Source organism: Scardinius erythrophthalmus (assembly GCF_964197995.2).
Source record: "Scardinius erythrophthalmus genome assembly, chromosome: 12".
Lineage (NCBI taxonomy): Eukaryota > Metazoa > Chordata > Actinopteri > Cypriniformes > Leuciscidae > Scardinius > Scardinius erythrophthalmus.
The window spans coordinates 37647170-37668283 of NC_138232.1; the positions used below are offsets into that span (position 1 = coordinate 37647170).

Below are 21114 nucleotides of genomic sequence, written 5' to 3' on the forward strand. Positions count from 1 at the left end.
AAGAAATTAATACTTTTAGTCAGCAAAGATGCAATAGTGACAGTAGAGACATTGATAATGTTACAAAAGATTTATGTTAGAAAATATTCTATTCATCAAATACTGTTTTGTTTCCACAAAATATTAAGTAGCACACATTTTTTTTACATTGATCAAATAAATGATTCTTAAGCAGCAAATCAGCATATTAGAATGATTTCTGAAGGATCATGAGACACTGAAGACTGGAGTAATGATGCTAAAAATTCAGCTTTGCATCACAGGAATAAATTACATTTTACAATATATTAAAATAGAAATCAGCTATTTTATATTGTAATAATAGTGCATAGTATATTTTACTGTAATTTTGATTAACCTCAAACTTTTAAATGGTAGTGAACCTATGATTATACATATCTTTCAACAGCATTAGTTCATTATCAGAATCTAAAAAGCAGTAAAGAGGCATTGAAACTCACAGACAGTGCCTGCTTTGGCATGCGACTCAAAGATGAGGACCCCAGCGAGCTCTCTCTTCACCTGCAGGGGGCAGCACGATCACAGCTCATGTTAGTGTGCTCACACCAGGCATTACTGTGTAAATGAGGCTCAGAGGTTGTATGGAGGTCTTACAGTGTTAGATAGATGAGAGAGCGCTTTGATATGCAGCAGCTCATCATAAATAATCTCTAGGTCTTCAGCTGTTCTTTGACCTGGCCTATAAAGGGAGCAAGGGACAAAGAAAGAATGGAAGAGTTCGGGAAGAGTAAAAATGGACAATATCAGAATATGAGAGCAAATAGAACTAGTAACATACAATGGGACCAACATGCAAATTTCAAATGAATAAATACTGCAGGGGGCGCTGTTGGTCACTCACGGTTTCCTGAGGATCATTCGCATGTGTGCGTCAGGGCCGATCTGAGAGAGGAAGAGGAGGGTCTCCTGCAGCTCTTCCTCAGCTTCACGTTTCTCGTCGTCGCTTGGCAACACCGCATCCTCTTCCTCGTCATCAAGGAAACGATAAAAAAGGTACTTATCTTGAAAGCTGAGCTCATGGTCAACTGTCAACATAAAAAAGCACAGAGATGAAATACAGCATGTGATCTATTGAAGCTATTCAGAGGCTCTAATTAGTTTTTTAAGAAGTTCAGGTGGGGTTATTTTTATTTATCAAGCTATTACTTGTTTTAACAAGCTGGTCATTCCTGTTATGCATCATAGAACTCAATGTTCAGCTGCGACAGATGAATGTGAATGGTAATACGATTTGTTTCTCCAGGTTTTAAAGACCTCATTGCAAAAACAAGATATAAAGTCATTTTGAAATCAATTAAAAAACCTAATTGATTACTTGGTAAAACCAGTGTTGTTATAATGACTATAACAAACTAATATTAAAATATACAAATAAATTCTAATGCAAAATATTTATAAATAATATGATAGTATATAAACACTACTAAAACAACACTGGTTAAAATAATATACCTATAATAAAATATAATATAATATAAGAAAAGAAAATGAAGAAACATTCAACATAGCAGGAATGACCTAGCTAAAAGGTAGCCTGGCTCCGCCCTCCTACGTACTTCCGCTCAATTTTCATTTTTCTTCAGTACTCCGTCTGGGTTTGCGGTATATTATTGGGTTTTCTCCGGCCAATTTTTTGGCGGTCCAATCAGCGAACAGAGGGAGTGGCTGAGAACGATGACGTTGAGGTTGTGCGCTAGTTTGAGTTGTAGGGTTACATCACGACCAAACGTTAGTGATTGGTTATGGCAGATCCAGAGTGGCTCTGGGCAGATCCAATAGTTTTAAACTTCAACAGAGTTCCCGCCTTCAAGGAAGTTAGCGCTTGACAATGGAGAGTGGCCAGACTCTCTGTACAAATGAAATGTACGAGAGTCTGGTAGGACTAGCTAAAAGGTAAGGTAGACAATGTTTTTCATAAACACTCTTCACATCCTGATAGCAATCAATAATAGAAGTGGTCTATATATATATACACTCACCTAAAGGATTATTAGGAACACCATACTAATACTGTGTTTGACCTCCTTTCGCCTTCAGAACTGCCTTAATTCTACGTGGCATTGATTCAACAAGGTGCTGAAAGCATTCTTTAGAAACGTTGGCCCATATTGATAGGATAGCATCTTGCAGTTCAACATCCAGGGCACGAAGCTCCCGTTCCACCACATCCCAAAGATGCTCTATTGGGTTGAGATCTGGTGACTGTGGGGGCCATTTTAGTACAGTGAACTCATTGTCATGTTCAAGAAACCAATTTGAAATGATTCGAGCTTTGTGACATGGTGCATTATCCTGCTGGAAGTAGCCATCAGAGGATGGGTACATGGTGGTCATAAAGGGATGGACATGGTCAGAAACAATGCTCAGGTAGGCCGTGGCATTTAAACGATGCCCAATTGGCACTAAGGGGCCTAAAGTGTGCCAAGAAAACATCCCCCACACCATTACACCACCACCACCAGCCTGCACAGTGGTAACAAGGCATGATGGATCCATGTTCTCATTCTGTTTACGCCAAATTCTGACTCTACCATCTGAATGTCTCAACAGGAATCGAGACTCATCAGACCAGGCAACATTTTTCCAGTCTTCAACTGTCCAATTTTGGTGAGCTCGTGCAAATTGTAGCCTCTTTTTCCTATTTGTAGTGGAGATGAGTGGTACCCGGTAGGGTCTTCTGCTGTTGTAGCCCATCCGCCTCAAGGTTGTGCGTGTTGTGGCTTCACAAATGCTTTGCTGCATACCTCGGTTGTAACGAGTGGTTATTTCAGTCAAAGTTGCTCTTCTATCAGCTTGAATCAGTCGGCCCATTCTCCTCTGACCTCTAGCATCAACAAGGCATTTTCGCCCACAGGACTGCCGCATACTGGATGTTTTTCCCTATTCACACCATTCTTTGTAAACCCTAGAAATGGTTGTGCATGAAAATCCCAGTAACTGAGCAGATTGTGAAATACTCTGGTGTGAAAGACCGGCCCGTCTGGCACCAACAACCATGCCACGCTCAAAATTGCTTAAATCACCTTTCTTTCCCATTCTGACATTCAGTTTGGAGTTCAGGAGATTGTATGCATTGAAGCACGCCTAAATGCATTGAAGCAACTGCCATGTGATTGGTTGATTAGATAATTGCATTAATGAGAAATTGAACAGGTGTTCCTAATAATCTTTTAGGTGAGTGTATATATATATATATATATATATATATATATATATATATATATATATACTGTATATATATAAAAAAGTACATATATCTTTTTTAGTCTAAGGGCCAACAAATTTTCATCCAATCATAGCATTCGGTCCGAACATCACATGTCATCAGCGTGTTCCGTAAGGCTATGCAGAAGTGTAGACGGTCACCGGGCACCAAACAAACAGCAGCCGCCCTTTACAGTTCCTCCTGAACCAAAAGTCATAACCGTAATTATCAGATGGCAACCCGTGACGTTCTCCCCGAAGCTGTTCAGATTTAGGTATTTTTATGTCAACACTATCAACGCAGAAATGAATCTGCAGCAGTCAGGTGGTACAACTAGAGCTCTGTAAGTTGTTTACATGTATTATTATTGTAATGTTATGTGCTTTGAGACATGAGGTAATTTAACACCATCTCTCGTAACGCTTTTGTTTGCTCCCCGCTGTGTGTGTTCATGTGTTTGGAAGGAGCCGTAGCTTTGGAGACGCTCTGAAATGAGGGTGGGATCTCATGCTTTCAGACTATCTTGCTATTACTAGCCTCTCCGAAATTGCCTTCCCTACTTTTATCCTGGCTGTCACAACAGCAAATGGTACAGGTGTACGTGTTTGTTGTGTACCGTGATTCAGGACCCCTTCCTCCAGGAACACCTGCCACATTCCCACAGCGTGAGCTCGACTGTGAACACATGAGCTCTGCTGAAGCAGCCAGTCGACCAGCTCCGTGCCGACACAACACTGCCTGCAAACACACACACACACAGGTCACACAGAGCAGTGTATTCTGCATAGATGTCATAGGCAACACAAACACACACACACACACACACACACACACCTGTAGGTTTTCAGATGATATTTTCTGTCTCTGATCATGTGGGGAGCTCTGGCCAGTATAGCGTTACGTAAGACTTTTTCTGCCCTCAAAATCTTTTCTGATGGGACCTGAAACAAAATCCGGAACAGAGAGAGAGGAAGTTGAGAGTGAGGCACAGAAAACACTCATGCACAGCCTTTTTACAGCCAAAAAACACTCATTGAGATCTAATTGCCTGCACTCAATTTGCAAGTGTAGATGACAAAAGATCTTTTTCAAAAGATTTTTAAATTGAATTAAAACTCTCTGGTGCTCTAAGCGTGGCAGTCAAAAACTGACAGAAATGTTGTTTTATTTCAACAAATTTAATGTACTATATTTTAGTTTGATAATGTTTTTTATTCAATATTTTGTTATTTTTAGGTGATTTTATGGTACTAAATTATATTTATGCTGTAGTTATAACTTTTTAAGCATGGACCTGAAAATGTAATTTCTAACTTAAACTGTCATAAATCTTGAATGCTTTATAAAGTACAGTCTTAAGTTTCATCTCTTTTTAAAGACAAAAAAAGTGAACTTAATATAAAATATATATTTTCAAAAACACGTTTTACTCTAAAACTGCAAGAAAATCAAAGCCATAAATTTAAAGTTGTGTTCCAAATTTGAGCTTGATATTTCAGGATATGAAATGAGCTTTCAGGAAGATTTTGTTTGGCCGCAGTACCAAACGTTTTCACTAGATGAAATTTGTCTCCCATTCATTTCCAATGCGCTCATTTTTGACAGCAAGGAGCACAAATGTGATTTTTTTTTTCAGAACCATTTATATGAAGGTAATATGATGCCATAAAGAATTGCATGCGCAGGGTAAGATTTGTGAAAGTGTACATAAGATTCGCTCCGTTCTCTCACGGCTCTTGGCCTCGTCCAGCTCACCGCAGTATCATTACATAAAGAATGGGTATTAAATGTTTTAATTGTAAAGTTTAACATCAGCTCAGTGGTGTAACAGATTACATAATATATCAAATTTCAATCCAATAACGTTAACACCAGCTCGAAATTCAGTATAAATGCCAGTCAGCCTGGTGCACAGCTTATTAAGCAATCATGATTTATTTATTTATTTAACATGTATGCGTGCAGTAAAAGTACCATTTCGGCAACGAGAATGATTTTGAGCCAAAAGAAGATAAAGATGTGTTCTGGCGACTGGCGTGTTTATTGAACCAATCAGGTAAGAGTAAATTGAGAGTCAGCGAGAAGCTCATTTGATTGGCTACATAAAGAAGGTGGACCCGCCCTCCTCTTCACACTTGCAAAACTCAATGAGTGAGAGAATCGTGCCAAAACTGTAAGCGCAGCTAAAAGAAAGACCCAATTTATTTTGGGAACTTTTTTGCCCCATGCACACAAGAAGTCATTTAGGTATTTGCAACAGTTTATTTTTTTAAACAAAAATTGGTTTTGCAGGATCAATCTGTTTTGCAGTTCCTGACTCTGTTGTTTTCGCTTGCAAATTTCTGTTCACAGGCCTGCAATGCTTTTGGCCGTATTTGTGCGAAAAAAACATGCCAAAAGCGTGAAAGTCAGAAAAATACAGATCATATTTATTTTGCGTTAGCATGAAGCTGCAGCTTCACAATACATGAATTACACTTATGAATAACAGTAAAATGATGCAAATATTTTTTTCTTACACTTAAGAAGGCGATTTACACCTTTACAAATCTTCTCTTACACACGCAAATTTTATTTATGCTTGCAATTTTATATACTGTACACTTTCACAAATCGTACCCTGCGCATGCGATTCTTTATGGCATCATATTACCTTCATACACTTAACCTTTTCGAATCATGTCCATGATTTTTTTTAGTGTTCACATAACAAGTGCCAAAACCTTTTCCAAGTTTTGTACCATTCCAATGAAAAAAAAAAAAAAAAGGTCAAATTTTTCGGTCACAAAATTTGACTGAAGAGCAACAGAGGGTTAATTACACAAAATTAGCATAAAACTGAGGTGACGACAGTCTGCGGCCTTGAGTTATGTGGATGGAAATGAGAATTACTGGCAAATGAATCAACAAAAATGTTCACTCTCAAGAAAGAGTGGCAGATCATTAAATAAGTTTTTTTTTATTGATTTTTACTGTCCAGACAACAACTGAACAAAAAATAAAAACAAAACTGATTCCATATAACCTGTTAAAATGTAAAGGTGATGAATGGGAACATGTAGGACAATCCTACCTTATTCAGGTTTTTTGACATAAAATTGAGAGGGTCGCTGTTTAGATTCTCTTTGTCTGGCATTCCTGCATCAAACAAAGACATTTCTGAGAAATCATCATTGATGTCTTGTGTGAGTGTGTATGTTTGCATGTGATACTCACTGTCATTTGTAGCCCCACTGTCCATCACTCCGTACGGCGGAGCGAGAAGCCCTGCCATGCACTGCCTGTATTTCTGCAACATAAAGAATAACACAATGAAATTTTATTCCAACCCCCCGATACCTCAAAGCTGTACTGAGTCATTTTCATACAGGTGAAATGACTGCCTTTACATCATTAAAGTGAAAAGCTCTATAGTAAGAACGCTGAGCTCCACCAATCAGATTGAAGCCTTTTGTGGCTTGGCAGCGATCACAATGAATATTCAGATGTTTTCATTATTTTTCTTTCCATATCGCCATGGTGATCGGTGACGAGGTGCCACATGCAGCTGAGGCAATGAATGAGACACTGATGCCGGCCCAAACTCACCTAGAGTTCAAACACACACACACACACACACACACACACACACACACACACACACACACACACACACACACACACACACACACACACAGACACACACACAATAAACTAAATCTAAATGAAATTCACTGCTTTATGATAAAAATGAGAAAAAAAACTTGTTCGCCAATGGGTTAAAAAAATTAACTAGATTCAAGATATACTCTTCCTTATATGTCTTTTTCAGTCGTCACCCACATTATAAAGTAAGAATTTATCAAGATGAGGACATTTTCACATACATTTTAAGGAGAAATATTAGAAATAAAGGTTTTAGAAATAAATATTAGATACATATTAGAAATAAAGGTTTGTAAAATTACATACACACACACTACCGTTTAAACATTAGGGGTAATATTATTTTAATGTTTTTGAAAGAAGTCTCTAATGTTCACCAAGGCTGCATTTATTTGACAAAAAATCATTAAAAACAGGAATAATGTGAAAATAACTACCCTTTAAAATAACTGTTTACTATTTGAATGTATTGAATGTAAAATGTAATTCATTCCTTTGATGCAAAGCTGAATTTTAAGCATTTTACTTCAGTCTTCAATGTCACATGATCCTTCAAAAATCATTCTAATCTGCTGCTCAAGAAACATTTCATATTATTATTAATGTTGAAAACAGATATATATTACAGATATTTTTTCATCATTCATTTAAAACAGAAATCTTTACATTATAAATATCTGTCCTGTCACATTGATCAATAAAAAAAAAAAACCTTGACCCCAAACTGTAGTGTAAATTCTAGTGCAAATAGAACAGAATTAATAAATATTTAATAGCATCCAAAAGTATGAAAAGTGTTGTGATTTTGCTCTTTTAAACATTATGTCAGGCAGGGTCGTGCATATTTTTGTAACTCCACAGGATCCTTCAGCACACACTGTGAGATTAAGGGTCTCTGAATGGACTGATGTAATACAGCCTTCATTAACTCTAAACGCAGAACTACGACCCATGGCACTCTGAGGCATTGTGCTTCCATTGAGCAGAACGGACAGTGTCCAGAGGACATTCTTTCTTTATGATAAAGTGAGCTGAATGTCTAATGTTAAAGAATCGCAGAGGCTTACAACAGCAGATTACAGCAGAAGGTTTCCTTTGGCCACTGATTTGAAGTCTTCAAACAGGCTTTGTTCCATTCACACAAATGCACTTTGTATATCCTGCTTCCTTCCTGTTTCCTGAAGCTTAAACAAAAGCTAACTTTTTCTTAACTTCTCCCATCCCCCAGACTTGCAGACCAACACACACACACACACACACACACACACACACACACACACACACACACACACACACACACACACACACACACACACACAAAAACACGTTGTTCTTTCCAGCTGGCTGTCTTCACATAGGTTAAGTAATTCAGCTAGGATTGTGCAGTTAACAGCATATAAGCACACAGAACAAGTGTGTACTCCCCCCCCCACCCCCAGGGCCCAGTCAGGCGGTGTCCCCTACAGCCTGGCACAGGACTGGCCCAGAGAGACAGAAGCCCCTCAACATTCAACGCACATCCTCGGCTTTCAGCTGCTGATATTCACCTCACATTGCCACACAAGAACAGGGCCTCTTTATCAAGTCATTATCATCCTATCGGGGGGAAAAATACATTCTGAAAACGCATTAAAAATCAGATGTTAGGTAGGTACGCAGGAAGAGAATGTGTATCAAAAAGCAGAACCATGATTAACACCAGTAAGAATCAATACCACTGGTGAAAAAGACCTCTGACATCATTACCCTCAAAAACCACAGTGGTATTGATGCGGCTCTGAACCCTGTGCTAGTGCTAATATATCGTTTTTAAGTGTGGTTTCTTGATCATTAACTATGAAAGTAGCACCAAATCCTTCTGCATGTGGCATAACTGAAGCCAATGGGACTCACCCTAAGAGTTTGTGTAGTGTAGTCCGACAGAGAATCCCACAGGGACGTGATGCTTGTCTCCTTCCTAAACCTTGCCAACTTCCCAGCATTATCCAGGAAAACCCAGAATACCTTTTCTCTCCTTTTCAGTCAGATGCACAGGCATCAAATCAGACACACACACACCCTGATACTCCGGTTACACACGTGTGGATAATGTGATCCAGTGTCTGCTGCTATTTGGATCTTTCTGGCCGAGAATCTGACTGGACTTCAGTCGCCGTTGCCAGGCAATAGCTGTAGCCAATCAGAGAGCTGCGTTCACTCAATTCACCCTGTACCACAGCATTACACATGAGGGAGAGAGAGGGAACTATGGGCTGCTAAAAGGCTCTCAAAAGCTCATGGCTTCATCAATTATTAAGGGTATTAAATTTACACTGAACAGACAGCTGTGTGTGTGTGTGTGTGTGTGTGTGTGTGTGTGTGTGTGTGTGTGTGTGTGTGTGTGTGCCCTACAGCTGTAGTGAAATCACCGTTATCACATTAGTCTGTCTTTGAGGATCAGTAAGTTCATCCCTTTTCCAGTCAGGTAGACACTAATGTGGTTTAGACTTTAAGAGGACCCTGTTTTTTTGCACATCAAAGATCAAGTCCAGTCCATTTGTGAGTGTAGTGTTGTTTTAGTATTATTAATATACTATTATAGTATTTAGTTTTTTTTTCTAGTTTTCATTTTTAGTAATAAAATATGTGCTTTTATCATTTTTATTAGTTTTTAAAATATTTATATTCAAATAATTTTTATTTCAGTTTAAGGGTGTGTTCACACTTGTTTTTCAGTTTGCTTAATTCGTCTGGTCTGTACCCCCCCCCCCAAAAAAAAACAATGAAAAAAAAAATATATATATATTCCTGGTCCGCTTAGCGTTCACATTGGCATTTTTACACCATACCTAAAGATACCGAACCTAAAGGCATGTTCACATTGATGCATTTATTCTGTATATTTTGACCGTATATTTAACCAGTAGTTTAGTCCAAATTTTGTAAAGAGACACAATCGCTTTTTATGAGGAACAGATTGAATTTAGGCTTTAATTCACATTTAAACATTGACGAGCGAACATAAACAGAATCTCGACTGTACTTGCTTAAAACGTGAGAACAAACCTCGTTTGTCAAACCTTCCATTTACCACAACTGATGTGTGAGTTGATGAATGTTTATATGTGAATAAAAGCCTAAATTCAATCTGTTTATCATATAAAGTGATTGTTTCTCTTCAGAAAATTTGGACGAAACCGCTCAACTCACGTGAATTAGTTTTGCGATCTCTTTATGAACTTTTTGAAGCGAAGCTGTCAATGGAGGGACAGAAAGCTCTCAGATTTCATCAAAAAGATCTTCATTTGTGTTCCAAAGATGAGCGAAAGTCTTATGGGTTTGGAACGACAAGAGGGTAAGTAAAAGATGACAGAATTTTCATTTTTGGGTGAGCTAACCCTTTAATAGTTTAATACGGTGAATGTCATTTCATCTTCCTGGAACAACATTCCAATCAACCAATCAGATCTGAGGTTTGTTTACAAGTTTACAGTTAAGTCAAGTTATGTCAAGTTTAGGCTTACAACCAGGGTTAGGTGCTTCAACATCAGTGTTATTCACCTATCATTTCCTCTGATTTTAGGGATGAGTTATGGGTAGTAAAGTTGCACAGCGCCACCTTGTGTACCGGGGTATTTCTGTTTTTCAATAAGTGCCATCTACTTTCAGGGAGTGAATTTGCACATTCACTTGGCACATCGCCAATCAAAATCGCTTGGGTATGAACACAAAGACGCATCGAAAAACGTCTGGCGATAAGTGCGCACGATAATCGTCGCGGTGTGTACGAGGCTTTAGCCATACATATATGGAATTATAAAAACACTTCTGCCATTTTTATAGTTGAGTACGCATCGTGAACGAGGCTAGTTTGAAAGGGTTTGAAATGGTGCACCACACACATATACACAAATAAATAAACTCTATCACCTTTTCACACACACTACTAGTACACAAACAAAAACTGTCACGGAAAGTCAAAAGTGAAGCGAGGATTCAAGTGCAGGTAAGGAATTTATTAAATAATAAACAAAATCAAACTACAAACAAAAACTCCCCGTGGGGGAAAACAAGGCAGGCATAAATCAGGAACATAACACAGGAGGGAAACATAGACAACGATCGACACAGACTGCAAACAAGAGGGAACTAATAAAGGGAAACTAATCAAGGGGGAACAGGTGAAAGAACTCAAACAATAATCAGATAACAAAGGGGAGGGACCAGACAATGACATGAGCACATGGCCCAAAATAACAAAAACACCCATGTGCAACACAAGACAGGACAAGCATGTGACATTACCCCCTCCCTACAGAGCGGCTACCAGACGCTCCATCAGACCAGGGCAGGGGACGGGAGGGACAGACCAGGGCGGGGCGGGAGTGACAGACCAGGGCGGGACGGGAGGGACAGACCAGGGCGGGACGGGAGGGACAGACCAGGGCAGAGACAGTCCAACGGGCGGCCAGGGCGGAGACGACAGTCCAACGGCCGACCAGGGCGGAGACGACAGTTCATCGAGTGGCCTGGACAGAGGAGACGACCCCTCGGGCGGCCAGGGCAGAGACGACCCCTCGGGCGGCCAGGGCGGAGACGACCCCTCGGGCGGCCAGGGCGGAGACGACCCCCCCTCGGGCGGCCAGGGCGGCGACGACCCCTCGGGCGGTGTAACTGGCACCAACGGCTCAGGCACTGGAACTGGCACCAACGGCTCCGGCTCTGGAACTGGCACCAACGGCTCAGGCACTGGAACTGGCACCAACGGCTCTGGAACTGGCACCAACGGCTCAGGCTCAGGCACTGGAACTGGCACCAACGGCTCAGGCACTGGAACTGGCACCAACGGCTCAGGCACTGGAACTGGCACCAACGGCTCAGGCACTGGAACTGGCACCAACGGCTCAGGCACTGGAACTGGCACCAACGGCTCCGGCTCTGGAACTGGCACCAACGGCTCCGGCTCTGGAACTGGCACCAACGGTTCCGGCTCTGGAACTGGCACCAACGGCTCCGGCTCTGGAACTGGCACCAACGGTTCCGGCTCTGGAACTGGCACCAACGGCTCCGGCTCTGGAACTGGCACCAACGGCTCCGGCTCTGGAACTGGCACCAACGGCTCCGGCTCTGGAACTGGCACCAACGGCTCCGGCTCTGGAACTGGCACCAACGGCTCAGGCACTGGAACTGGCACCAACGGCTCCGGCTCTGGAACTGGCACCAACGGCTCCGGCTCTGGAACTGGCACCAACGGCTCCGGCTCTGGAACAGACACCACCGGCTCAGGCTCAGGAACAGACACCACCGGCTCAGGAACAGACACAGGCTTGACGGCGGCCATCTTGTCAGGGGACACAGGCTCGGCAGGCGTGACGTGAACAGGCTCGGCGGCGGCCTTCTTGTCCGAAGACACAGGCTCGGCAGGCGTGACGTGAACAGGCTCGGCGGCGGCCATCTTGTCCGAAGACACAGGCTCGGCAGGCGTGACGTGAACAGGCTCGGCGGCGGCTATCTTGTCCGAAGACACAGGCTCGGCAGGCGTGACGTGAACAGTCTCTGGCTGGGTGGAACTCATGTGCTTCCCCCTCCTCCGCTTCCGAGAGCGTGGTGTGGGAGTAACCGTCTCCGTCGCAGATTCTACGGCTACCTCTGGGGAATCTGCAACTTCCCCAGCTGGTGGATTCTCTTGACGCTCTACGTAATTTAAGAATCTCTCAAAAGTCAGACGTTCCAGACCTATCATTGTCCAGTAACTTCTGGGCTCATCAAGGGCATAATTAAATAGGTCCTTAAGTGCTGCATCCCCAAGCCCGAGTCCTTCCGCTGCCGCGCTGAATTTCAGGGCGAAATCCTTCATTTTGGTCCCCTGTTGTCGGAGAGAAGCCAAATTACTGAATCTCATGATGCGCTCATAGTGAGGGCAGGAAACAGGGGCAATCGGTGGTTGGCGGGAGACCTTCTGCTGAATCCTCATGTTGGTCGATCGTTCTGTCACGGAAAGTCAAAAGTGAAGCGAGGATTCAAGTGCAGGTAAGGAATTTATTAAATAATAAACAAAATCAAACTACAAACAAAAACTCCCCGTGGGGGAAAACAAGGCAGGCATAAATCAGGAACATAACACAGGAGGGAAACATAGACAACGATCGACACAGACTGCAAACAAGAGGGAACTAATAAAGGGAAACTAATCAAGGGGGAACAGGTGAAAGAACTCAAACAATAATCAGATAACAAAGGGGAGGGACCAGACAATGACATGAGCACATGGCCCAAAATAACAAAAACACCCATGTGCAGCACAAGACAGGACAAGCATGTGACAAAAACACTCTCATGAGCACTCGTCTGAATGAGAGGAGCTTTACAGAGAGAGAGAGAGGAGGAAAATGGTCGAGAGAGACAGAGAGATCTTCGCCCACATTGTTCTATTGATGAAGCAGAGACTGATACATAATTCATGTTGTATGTTTGATTATTCAGCTGCATGTGTAAGATATATAAAACAAAAATATGGCACATATGGTCACTATCAAGCTGTGAGACACGGGTGATACTATTTACACACACAGCATTAAAGACAGAAGCCTGACAGCCTCTGTGTGTCACACACATTGAGTCACAATCACAATCACTGAAAGGATCAGAAATGATCAGCATAACTAAGTTATTACAATACAGAACACACAGATTCTTCATGACACTATATCAGATCCTGGCTGTGCACATGTTCAGAGCCTTGGATCATCATGTCCTGATCCTATTCCCATCTCTTACCCCAAATACAGTATATACAGTATACATTTCAAGGTTTGGGGTTGGTAAAATGTTTTAATGTTTTGAATTAAGTCTCTTTTGCTCACCAAGGCTGCATTAATTAGATCAAACAATATATAGTAAAAACAGTAATATTGTGAAATATTATTTCAATTTAAAATAACTAATTATCTATGTTAATATATTTTAAAATGTAGTTTTTCCTGTGATGGTAAAGCTGAATTCTCAGTTTTCAGTGTCACATGATCCTTCAGAAATCATTCCAGTATGCTGATTTGCTGCTCAAGAAACATTTCTTAATGTTATCATTGTTGGAAACAGTTGTGCTGCTTCACATGGTAATGCTAAGGTAACAACATAGATTAAGGTCAAGTTTAGGGGTAGGTTCAGGGTTACTACCTAGTTATTACCCAGTTGCACAATAGCATTTAATTGTAACATAATAAATATCTTTACCGTCACTTCTCATCAATTTAATGCATTGCTGAATAAAAGTATTAATTTCTTTCCAATAAATAAATACATTTTGTACAAATATTAAACTTACATTTAAACATATTTTCATTAATTTACAAATCACATAAACTAAATGGTCCATCCTCTTGTTCCATTAAGATGTATACAAAATGTTTTATTAAGCTCAAGTTTTTTTATTCACTTAAAATTCTTAACTCATAATATGAATAATATGTAAGGATTATTCAATTCAATTTGATTGAATTTTACTATTAATTGAAATGTGTAAATCTTGGGAAAAAAGGCTAAATTGTTTTTGTATTTTATTTAATTTCAGACTATGTTTCGCATGACGGAAAGATTCAAGCATGAAGACACAAAAAAATACAATATTTAAGTGTCTGTGTAATGCGTTTCAAATGGTCCCAAAGCTTCTGACATACTGGGAATTAACAACTATGCCAAATCCATTTAAGGCAATAAATGCGGATATCTTGCCTTTTTCACAACATCTTAATGCATTTATCCCCAATTCTCTGCTCAGTTAACGTGAAAAACTTCAAAGACCAACACATGACTCCTGAATCGATTATTGCTGAGACCACTGGTTTACATTTACAACACACACACCCACACATTCAAACACTCTATGAAAGCCTGTTAAAGCCTGGGATTTGGCAAATGACTGTGCTGAACAGCCCAGAGGAACTGACCGAGCTGTTAACAGATCAGAGAGCGCCATCCAGTGTTACTGATGCTCAGTGATAGGTACTGAAAAAGTGCCTTATAGACACAGTGGCATTGATCGAAGTGGAATATATATATATATGCATACTGCTTACAGGGCTTTATGTACTGTATACAGTCTACTATGAAGAATTGTATGCAATATGCAATGATAACCAATATCATGTGACACTTTTTTATAACTATGTTGCATGTTTAATTCAATATGGTTAGTTTGCATTTTTGGTCTGATTTAATATTATTTAAATGTAAAAATATTACGCAGCCTAAAAAGAATTTGTAGTCAATAAATCAAACTCACAGTTGATATGAAATAGAAGAAACCTATACAACTTACACCATAGTATACTGCTAATTTTGGTAACTGCTGTAGCATTTGAGTATTTCATGCATAAGGGAAATGATTCAAAAAAGCCCACACACTCAAAACTTGTTCCCTTAAAAAAATAAAAAAATAAATTTGTTCACTTTTTTTTGGTCCACACACCTCATACGGTGAGTTTTTGGCTATATTTCATGCATAAAGCACATTTCTGCAAGTGTAGAATGAGTAGTATGGTCACATGACATTCGAAACGTTCAAAATCAAAGATGCCAGTGTTAATCATACATTGCAAAAAAAAAAAAAAGATAAAAGATTTTCTTACTAAGTATTTTTGTCTTGTACAAATATTTAGATATTCTTATATAATGATACATTTACTTGAGAAGCAAAATGACAAGATATTACGTCTTGTTGTCTGAAAAACATATCAGAATTAAAGTGCCACTATTATTTTTCGGATATTAGCTTTCATGCAGTGTGTAATATACAGCTATTTGTGAATGAAAAAGGTCTGCAAAGTTTCAGAGATCAAACTGCACAAGAAATGGAGTTATTGTCTCAAAAGAAGAAGAAGAAAACTGATTCTGAAACGAGTCGTCAGTAATTCCAGCCTTACTTCCAGCTCGAACCTACGTAGGTTAATATTAACACTATTAATGGCAGCCTATGGTCTTCATTGGCTGCCAACTTTGACGTTGATTTATGCGAAAGCAATTCCACTTTGCATGCACCAAAGGATGAGGACTAGGGCTCAAAAACTGATGACATTGTATGGTTCGTATCACTGTGTATCAAGTGCTAAGGAAGCCTCCGGAGCTGAAATTCAGAAACGGTAATGGCATGTCATTTCTGACACATGCTGAAAGCGGTAGACCAATCACAACAAACTGGGCCATCTGACCAATCAGAGCAGAGTAGGCTCTTGGAAAGGAAGGATCTACAGAAACTGGATCCTTTATTGAACCATTTCAGACAGTGTGAGAAAAGAAGTGATACTGCAATGTATTTTATTAGAAAATAGTGTTTTTTGTCCTTGGATGCATGTAAATCTAAAGGAGACCACCAAAATCAGAAACCTTTAAAATAGCATAATAGGGGCACTTTAATGTCTGCCACACTTGGCCACTGAATTACATAACTTATAAACAACCTCTAAATACCCTGCCCTCCAAAAAAAAAAAAAAAAAAAAAACGGGAAAACCGCTGTGATAAAAACACAATCGGCCCACGGGCAGACTCTTTTTTGCATTTTAGAGAGCCATTTCTGTTCTGCCTGTCAACCAGTTAGGGGTATTGAATCACTAATAGCAGCTGTAATGAAAACATTGAGCAACACTTGCACACACACAAACCTCCCACAGGGTTTTGAACTCCCTCTGTTCGATGCGCAGAAGTTCACTGTTCTCTCGGCTGACAATCGTGGCATGTCGAGGAGTGTTATCCAGAATTGACTCCCCAAATGCTGTTCCCACTCCCAGAGTACAGATCGTTACAGCATCCTGCCGAAAAAGGAGAAATATTAAGAAGAGTAGAAGACAAAAAGAGGGAGAGAGACCATGATAACATTTTTACAAACTTATACATCTTAAAGGAGTAATTCACCCAAAATGAAAACAGCCATAATTTATTCACCCTCGTTTTGTTCCAAATATGGCTTCGGTGAATAGAAATGAATTAAATACTGACTTAAATTCAAAGCTCCATTCAGTCCTTATTCAATGTAATTGCATTGAAAATCATTTTCATTTTTGGGTGAACTATTGCTTTAATGACTCTCCTTATTCATGTAATTTATGTAAATGTATGCACACTGTAAGGGAATGTGCTCAATGAGGTTTAAAGATATTGTTGCACATAACAAATGATCCGAGATCAGAAGACACAAGCGCACACTCATTTAACATACAAACATACATTTATATTTAGCACTCTGTCTTGCGGTTTACATTCATTTGATCAGAGCAGCGTGATAATTGCCCAGCGGATCACTCCTTAAAACTGGAGCAACACACACTGTCAATATTGCATCTATCAAATGTGTTCTCACATGCACATACCACACACACACACACACACACACACACACACACACACACACACGTTCAGCTCTGTGGCTGTGCAGGACATTCATAGCTGCAGGGCAACATCCTTGTGAGAAAGTGTGAAAGAGAAGCATAACATGATGCCTTGTGCCAGTTCTACGAACAATTGTGAATGTAATCAGGCAAGTACAACCCAGAATGCCTGGATGAACACTTTACAGTTGGTTGTTTTATGACTGTATACAGTCTGTATACAGACTTATAAGTCATTGTCTTCAAATGGTATTGAGCTTTAAATATGGTCATATTTTGTATATGACCCCATACAGCAGTGAAATACATAGTAATGTTTACATATGATTTAACAGTGTATTGTCATATATATATCAAAAATCTAAGGTGTGCATCATACTTGACACCTAGATGAACACTTTACAGTTGGTTTTATGACTGTAAGCCATTGTCTTCAAATGCAATTGAAGTTAAAAACGTTTATAGGCTACCAATTTCGCATGTAACTTTAGCCTGGAAAAACCCAGACGAACTTCAGGCAAGTAGATTTGCTCTGCCGTTACGCACACAGCAGTTACGACTGAGAAGGGTCTGGTGTCAACCAGGTTCATGTAACTTTAGAGACGGTCCCTAAATACGCGAATATCGAAAGTCCAACGTCAAACCAACTTCATGCCAGTGTAGAACTGGCCTATTTGATCTTTATGTAAAGTACTAAGGACGTTTTCGCGCTGTCATTTTTGTTGTGTTTTTATTTTGTTATTGAGAGGAAAGCGCGCGGCACATACTTACACATTGACATTCATTCAAACGTCGCTGCGTGAACGGCGTCGCGATGTTCGTTAACAGTATATTGCTGCAAAGGTATTTCCAACTTCTTTTTACTTTTAAGCAAACACGAAAAAGCACTCCGCCGTGAGTAGATCATTGAATCACGTTCAGTCTTGTGCGTACATGTCATGGTGTGCACGAGATACGAGTACGAGCAATAAGTTGCTGGCTGAACTAAAATTCACTTAACGGCCACCGGTGTCTCTAAAAACAAGGGTTTCTAAATTCTACATAGCCCCTTTTAATTGATCAAACATTTACAGTAAATACATTTATAATGTTACAAACTATTTCTGTTTTTTTTTTTTTTACTTTCTATTGATCAAATAATCCAGAAAAATGCGTCACAGTTTCCACAAAAACAGTAAGCAGCACACAACTGTAATAAGAAATGTTTCTTGAGCAGCAAATCAGCATATCGGAATGATTTCTGAAAGATCACGTGACTCTAAAGACCGCAGAAATGAAAAAAAAAAAAAGTAATTTAATTGACATTTTTAAATATATTCCAATTGAATATATTTTACATTGTAATCATGTTTCACAATATTACTGTTTTTCCTGTGTTTTCCTGCGATTTGTCACAGAATTTTTTTTTTTTATTGTGCTGGTTGAAAGTCTGTTCACATCCTGATAGCAATCACTAAGTTAAGCAGTCTAAATGTAATTATATGTAAACCGTGCATAAGGTGTTGGACCATAAAATGTTCGTCCAATCATTGCATTCGGTCCACCAATCACCTGCCACCTGCCTGTCAACATATGTATTTCCATACCTCCACGCACCTGCTCGCGTATACATCACACGTCATCAGCGTGTTTCATGCTATGCAGAGTTAGACATCAGCCACTGAACACCGCAACCGAAACAGCAGCCGTCTTTTACAGTTCCTCCTAAACCAAAACAACAAGCTTATGCTGAGTTCACGCCATAACTACTGCAATGGAAACCCGTGAACTTAAACTCAGAGCGGTTTGTGACTCGAATTTATGCATTTCAATGTCAACACTATCAACGCCGAAATGAATCTGCAGTAGTCAGGTGGTAAAGGTCAGTGCTCTTTAAGTTGTTTATGTTCATTATTATTGTAATGTAATGTGCTTTGAGACATGAGGTAGTTTAATGCCGTCTCTCGTCTCGTTACGCTTTGCAGACTCTGCTCTGGCTGTGCGTGTTCATGTGTTTCGGAGGAGCCGTGGCTTTGGAGACGCTCTGAAGTGACGGTGGGATCTTGTGATTTCAAAGCTAACTTGCTATTGCTAGCCTCTCTGAAAATTGCCTACCCTACCTTTAAGAAATCTTACTGACCCCAATTATAAAAGCGATCATAATAAAATACTTTCCCAGCTTAATATGCAGAGTCTAAAATAATGTCTGATTACTCCAAAAACGGTCCAATAGGCCTATTGCTTTATTTGAACCAGTGTTTGTGTGTTTGGTGCGGGATCTGTTTTACCGACCAATGGCAAATGAGGAGAGCGTTCAGGAAACCTTTTTTAAAACAGTGATTTTTTCGGTGGAAATTAATGACAAAAAATGTCTGTACAGATTCTATAAGCTCTAATATGCAAAACACAGACACTTCTGGAATCTCTAGAAATCTCTCTACATTTGTGTGGGAGTGATAAATGCTTCAGGGTCAGTAAACATCTGACAGCGTGACTCATTGTATTCCCAGTGGATTCACAGAGAGATGCTTCCATCCCCAGCAGCCCTGGCTCGACGTCCTCATGTATCAGACTATTAACAAGGCCAGTCGTGGACCGTGCGTCTGCCCACTCACAGCAGCTTCTGTAGCAGTTTCTGTATGCAAATGATGTCTGCCAGGGCAAACTACTACTAATCTCAGCTGACTCCTAGCAGATTGAGGCTTCAAATGAACCTGATTGTGGTCTCTCTTACCTGATGGTTGGCTGTCTCAGACACTTTCACATCCAGAGATCCCGACAGAACCGCGTACCAGCTGGTCCCGATGTCACCCTGCCTATACACTGCAGGAAAACAAAGTGAGTCTATGAATACTGATCTGCAAATTGCAGAGGAATTTTTCATTTCGATGTCTGGACAGTTACTTCTTTTCATTAATGTAACGTGGTTCTTATTGTCGCATTAGATGGCAAATTCTGCCTTTAGCACAGATTCAGGACTACATGCTTAGCAATAAAAGTTTCAGTAACACATTATTTCAATGATACTTTAGACATTCTGAGTAACTACATGTCAGCTAACTCTCATTAGCGCATTAATAGACCTTCTGCTTTATATATGCTACACTTTATTTTGTTGCTTCCCCAATAGACATTCTACCGACTATAAGTAACTTCGCAACTACACATCAACTTACTGTTCTGACCCGAACCCTAACCTTACAGTCTACTAATACTCTAATGAGAGTTAGTTGACATGTAGTTGCAAAGTTATTTATAGTTAATAGAATGTCTAAAGTGGATGATTGAAACTAAGTGTAACCAAAGTTTCAGTTATAACAGAGTTTTACAGCCTGATGCCACAGGAGAACATTTTTAGGTTCCACAGAAACATTTTATTTTCTTGTTATTAATAAAACCATCTAGAATCCACTATTCTGATCTGAAGAACCTATAATGTACAGTACCTCTGTACAACTCGGGACTTGTTTTTGAGATATCTCTTGACAAATATACAGTAAAAACAGTAATATTGTGAAATATCATTACCATTTAAAATAACTGTTTTCTATTTTGAATATTTTTTAAATCGCAATTTATTCCTGCATCATTAGTCTTCATTAGTTAACTGTGATAAATATTTTTAGGGATAAAGTTCAAAATAACAGCATTTATTTTAAATATATATTTTTGTAACATAAAGCTTTTTACTGTTGTTATTGATAATTTTAATGCATCCTAATGCATTTAATGCAAAAAGTATTTAAAAAAAATCGTACTGACCCCAAACTTTTTAACATGATCAAAAACTGTTTTAATCTCCAAAGAATCATACAGGCGGAAACCCTACACACACAAAAATCTTTACTTTTCATGTGTCGATTCATAGATTCATTTCTTTCCAATATTTGAAAACACATTTCCTG

General features: G+C 39.7%; 1 protein-coding gene across 1 annotated transcript in view; it reads right to left on the reverse strand.

Annotated features, from left to right (window-relative positions):
- The window catches only part of rapgef4b (Rap guanine nucleotide exchange factor 4b), a 37490-nt gene that overhangs the window by 11014 nt on the left and 5362 nt on the right, over nucleotides 1-21114 (reverse strand). The window contains exons 3-11 of the mRNA XM_081381838.1: nucleotides 19944-20032; nucleotides 16508-16654; nucleotides 6443-6515; nucleotides 6300-6364; nucleotides 4061-4167; nucleotides 3843-3964; nucleotides 863-1046; nucleotides 616-700; nucleotides 462-522 (exon numbers count right to left, since the gene is read on the reverse strand). Coding sequence (XP_081237964.1) covers nucleotides 462-522; nucleotides 616-700; nucleotides 863-1046; nucleotides 3843-3964; nucleotides 4061-4167; nucleotides 6300-6364; nucleotides 6443-6515; nucleotides 16508-16654; nucleotides 19944-20032 — 933 coding nt within the window. The remainder of the gene's footprint in view (nucleotides 1-461; nucleotides 523-615; nucleotides 701-862; nucleotides 1047-3842; nucleotides 3965-4060; nucleotides 4168-6299; nucleotides 6365-6442; nucleotides 6516-16507; nucleotides 16655-19943; nucleotides 20033-21114) is intronic.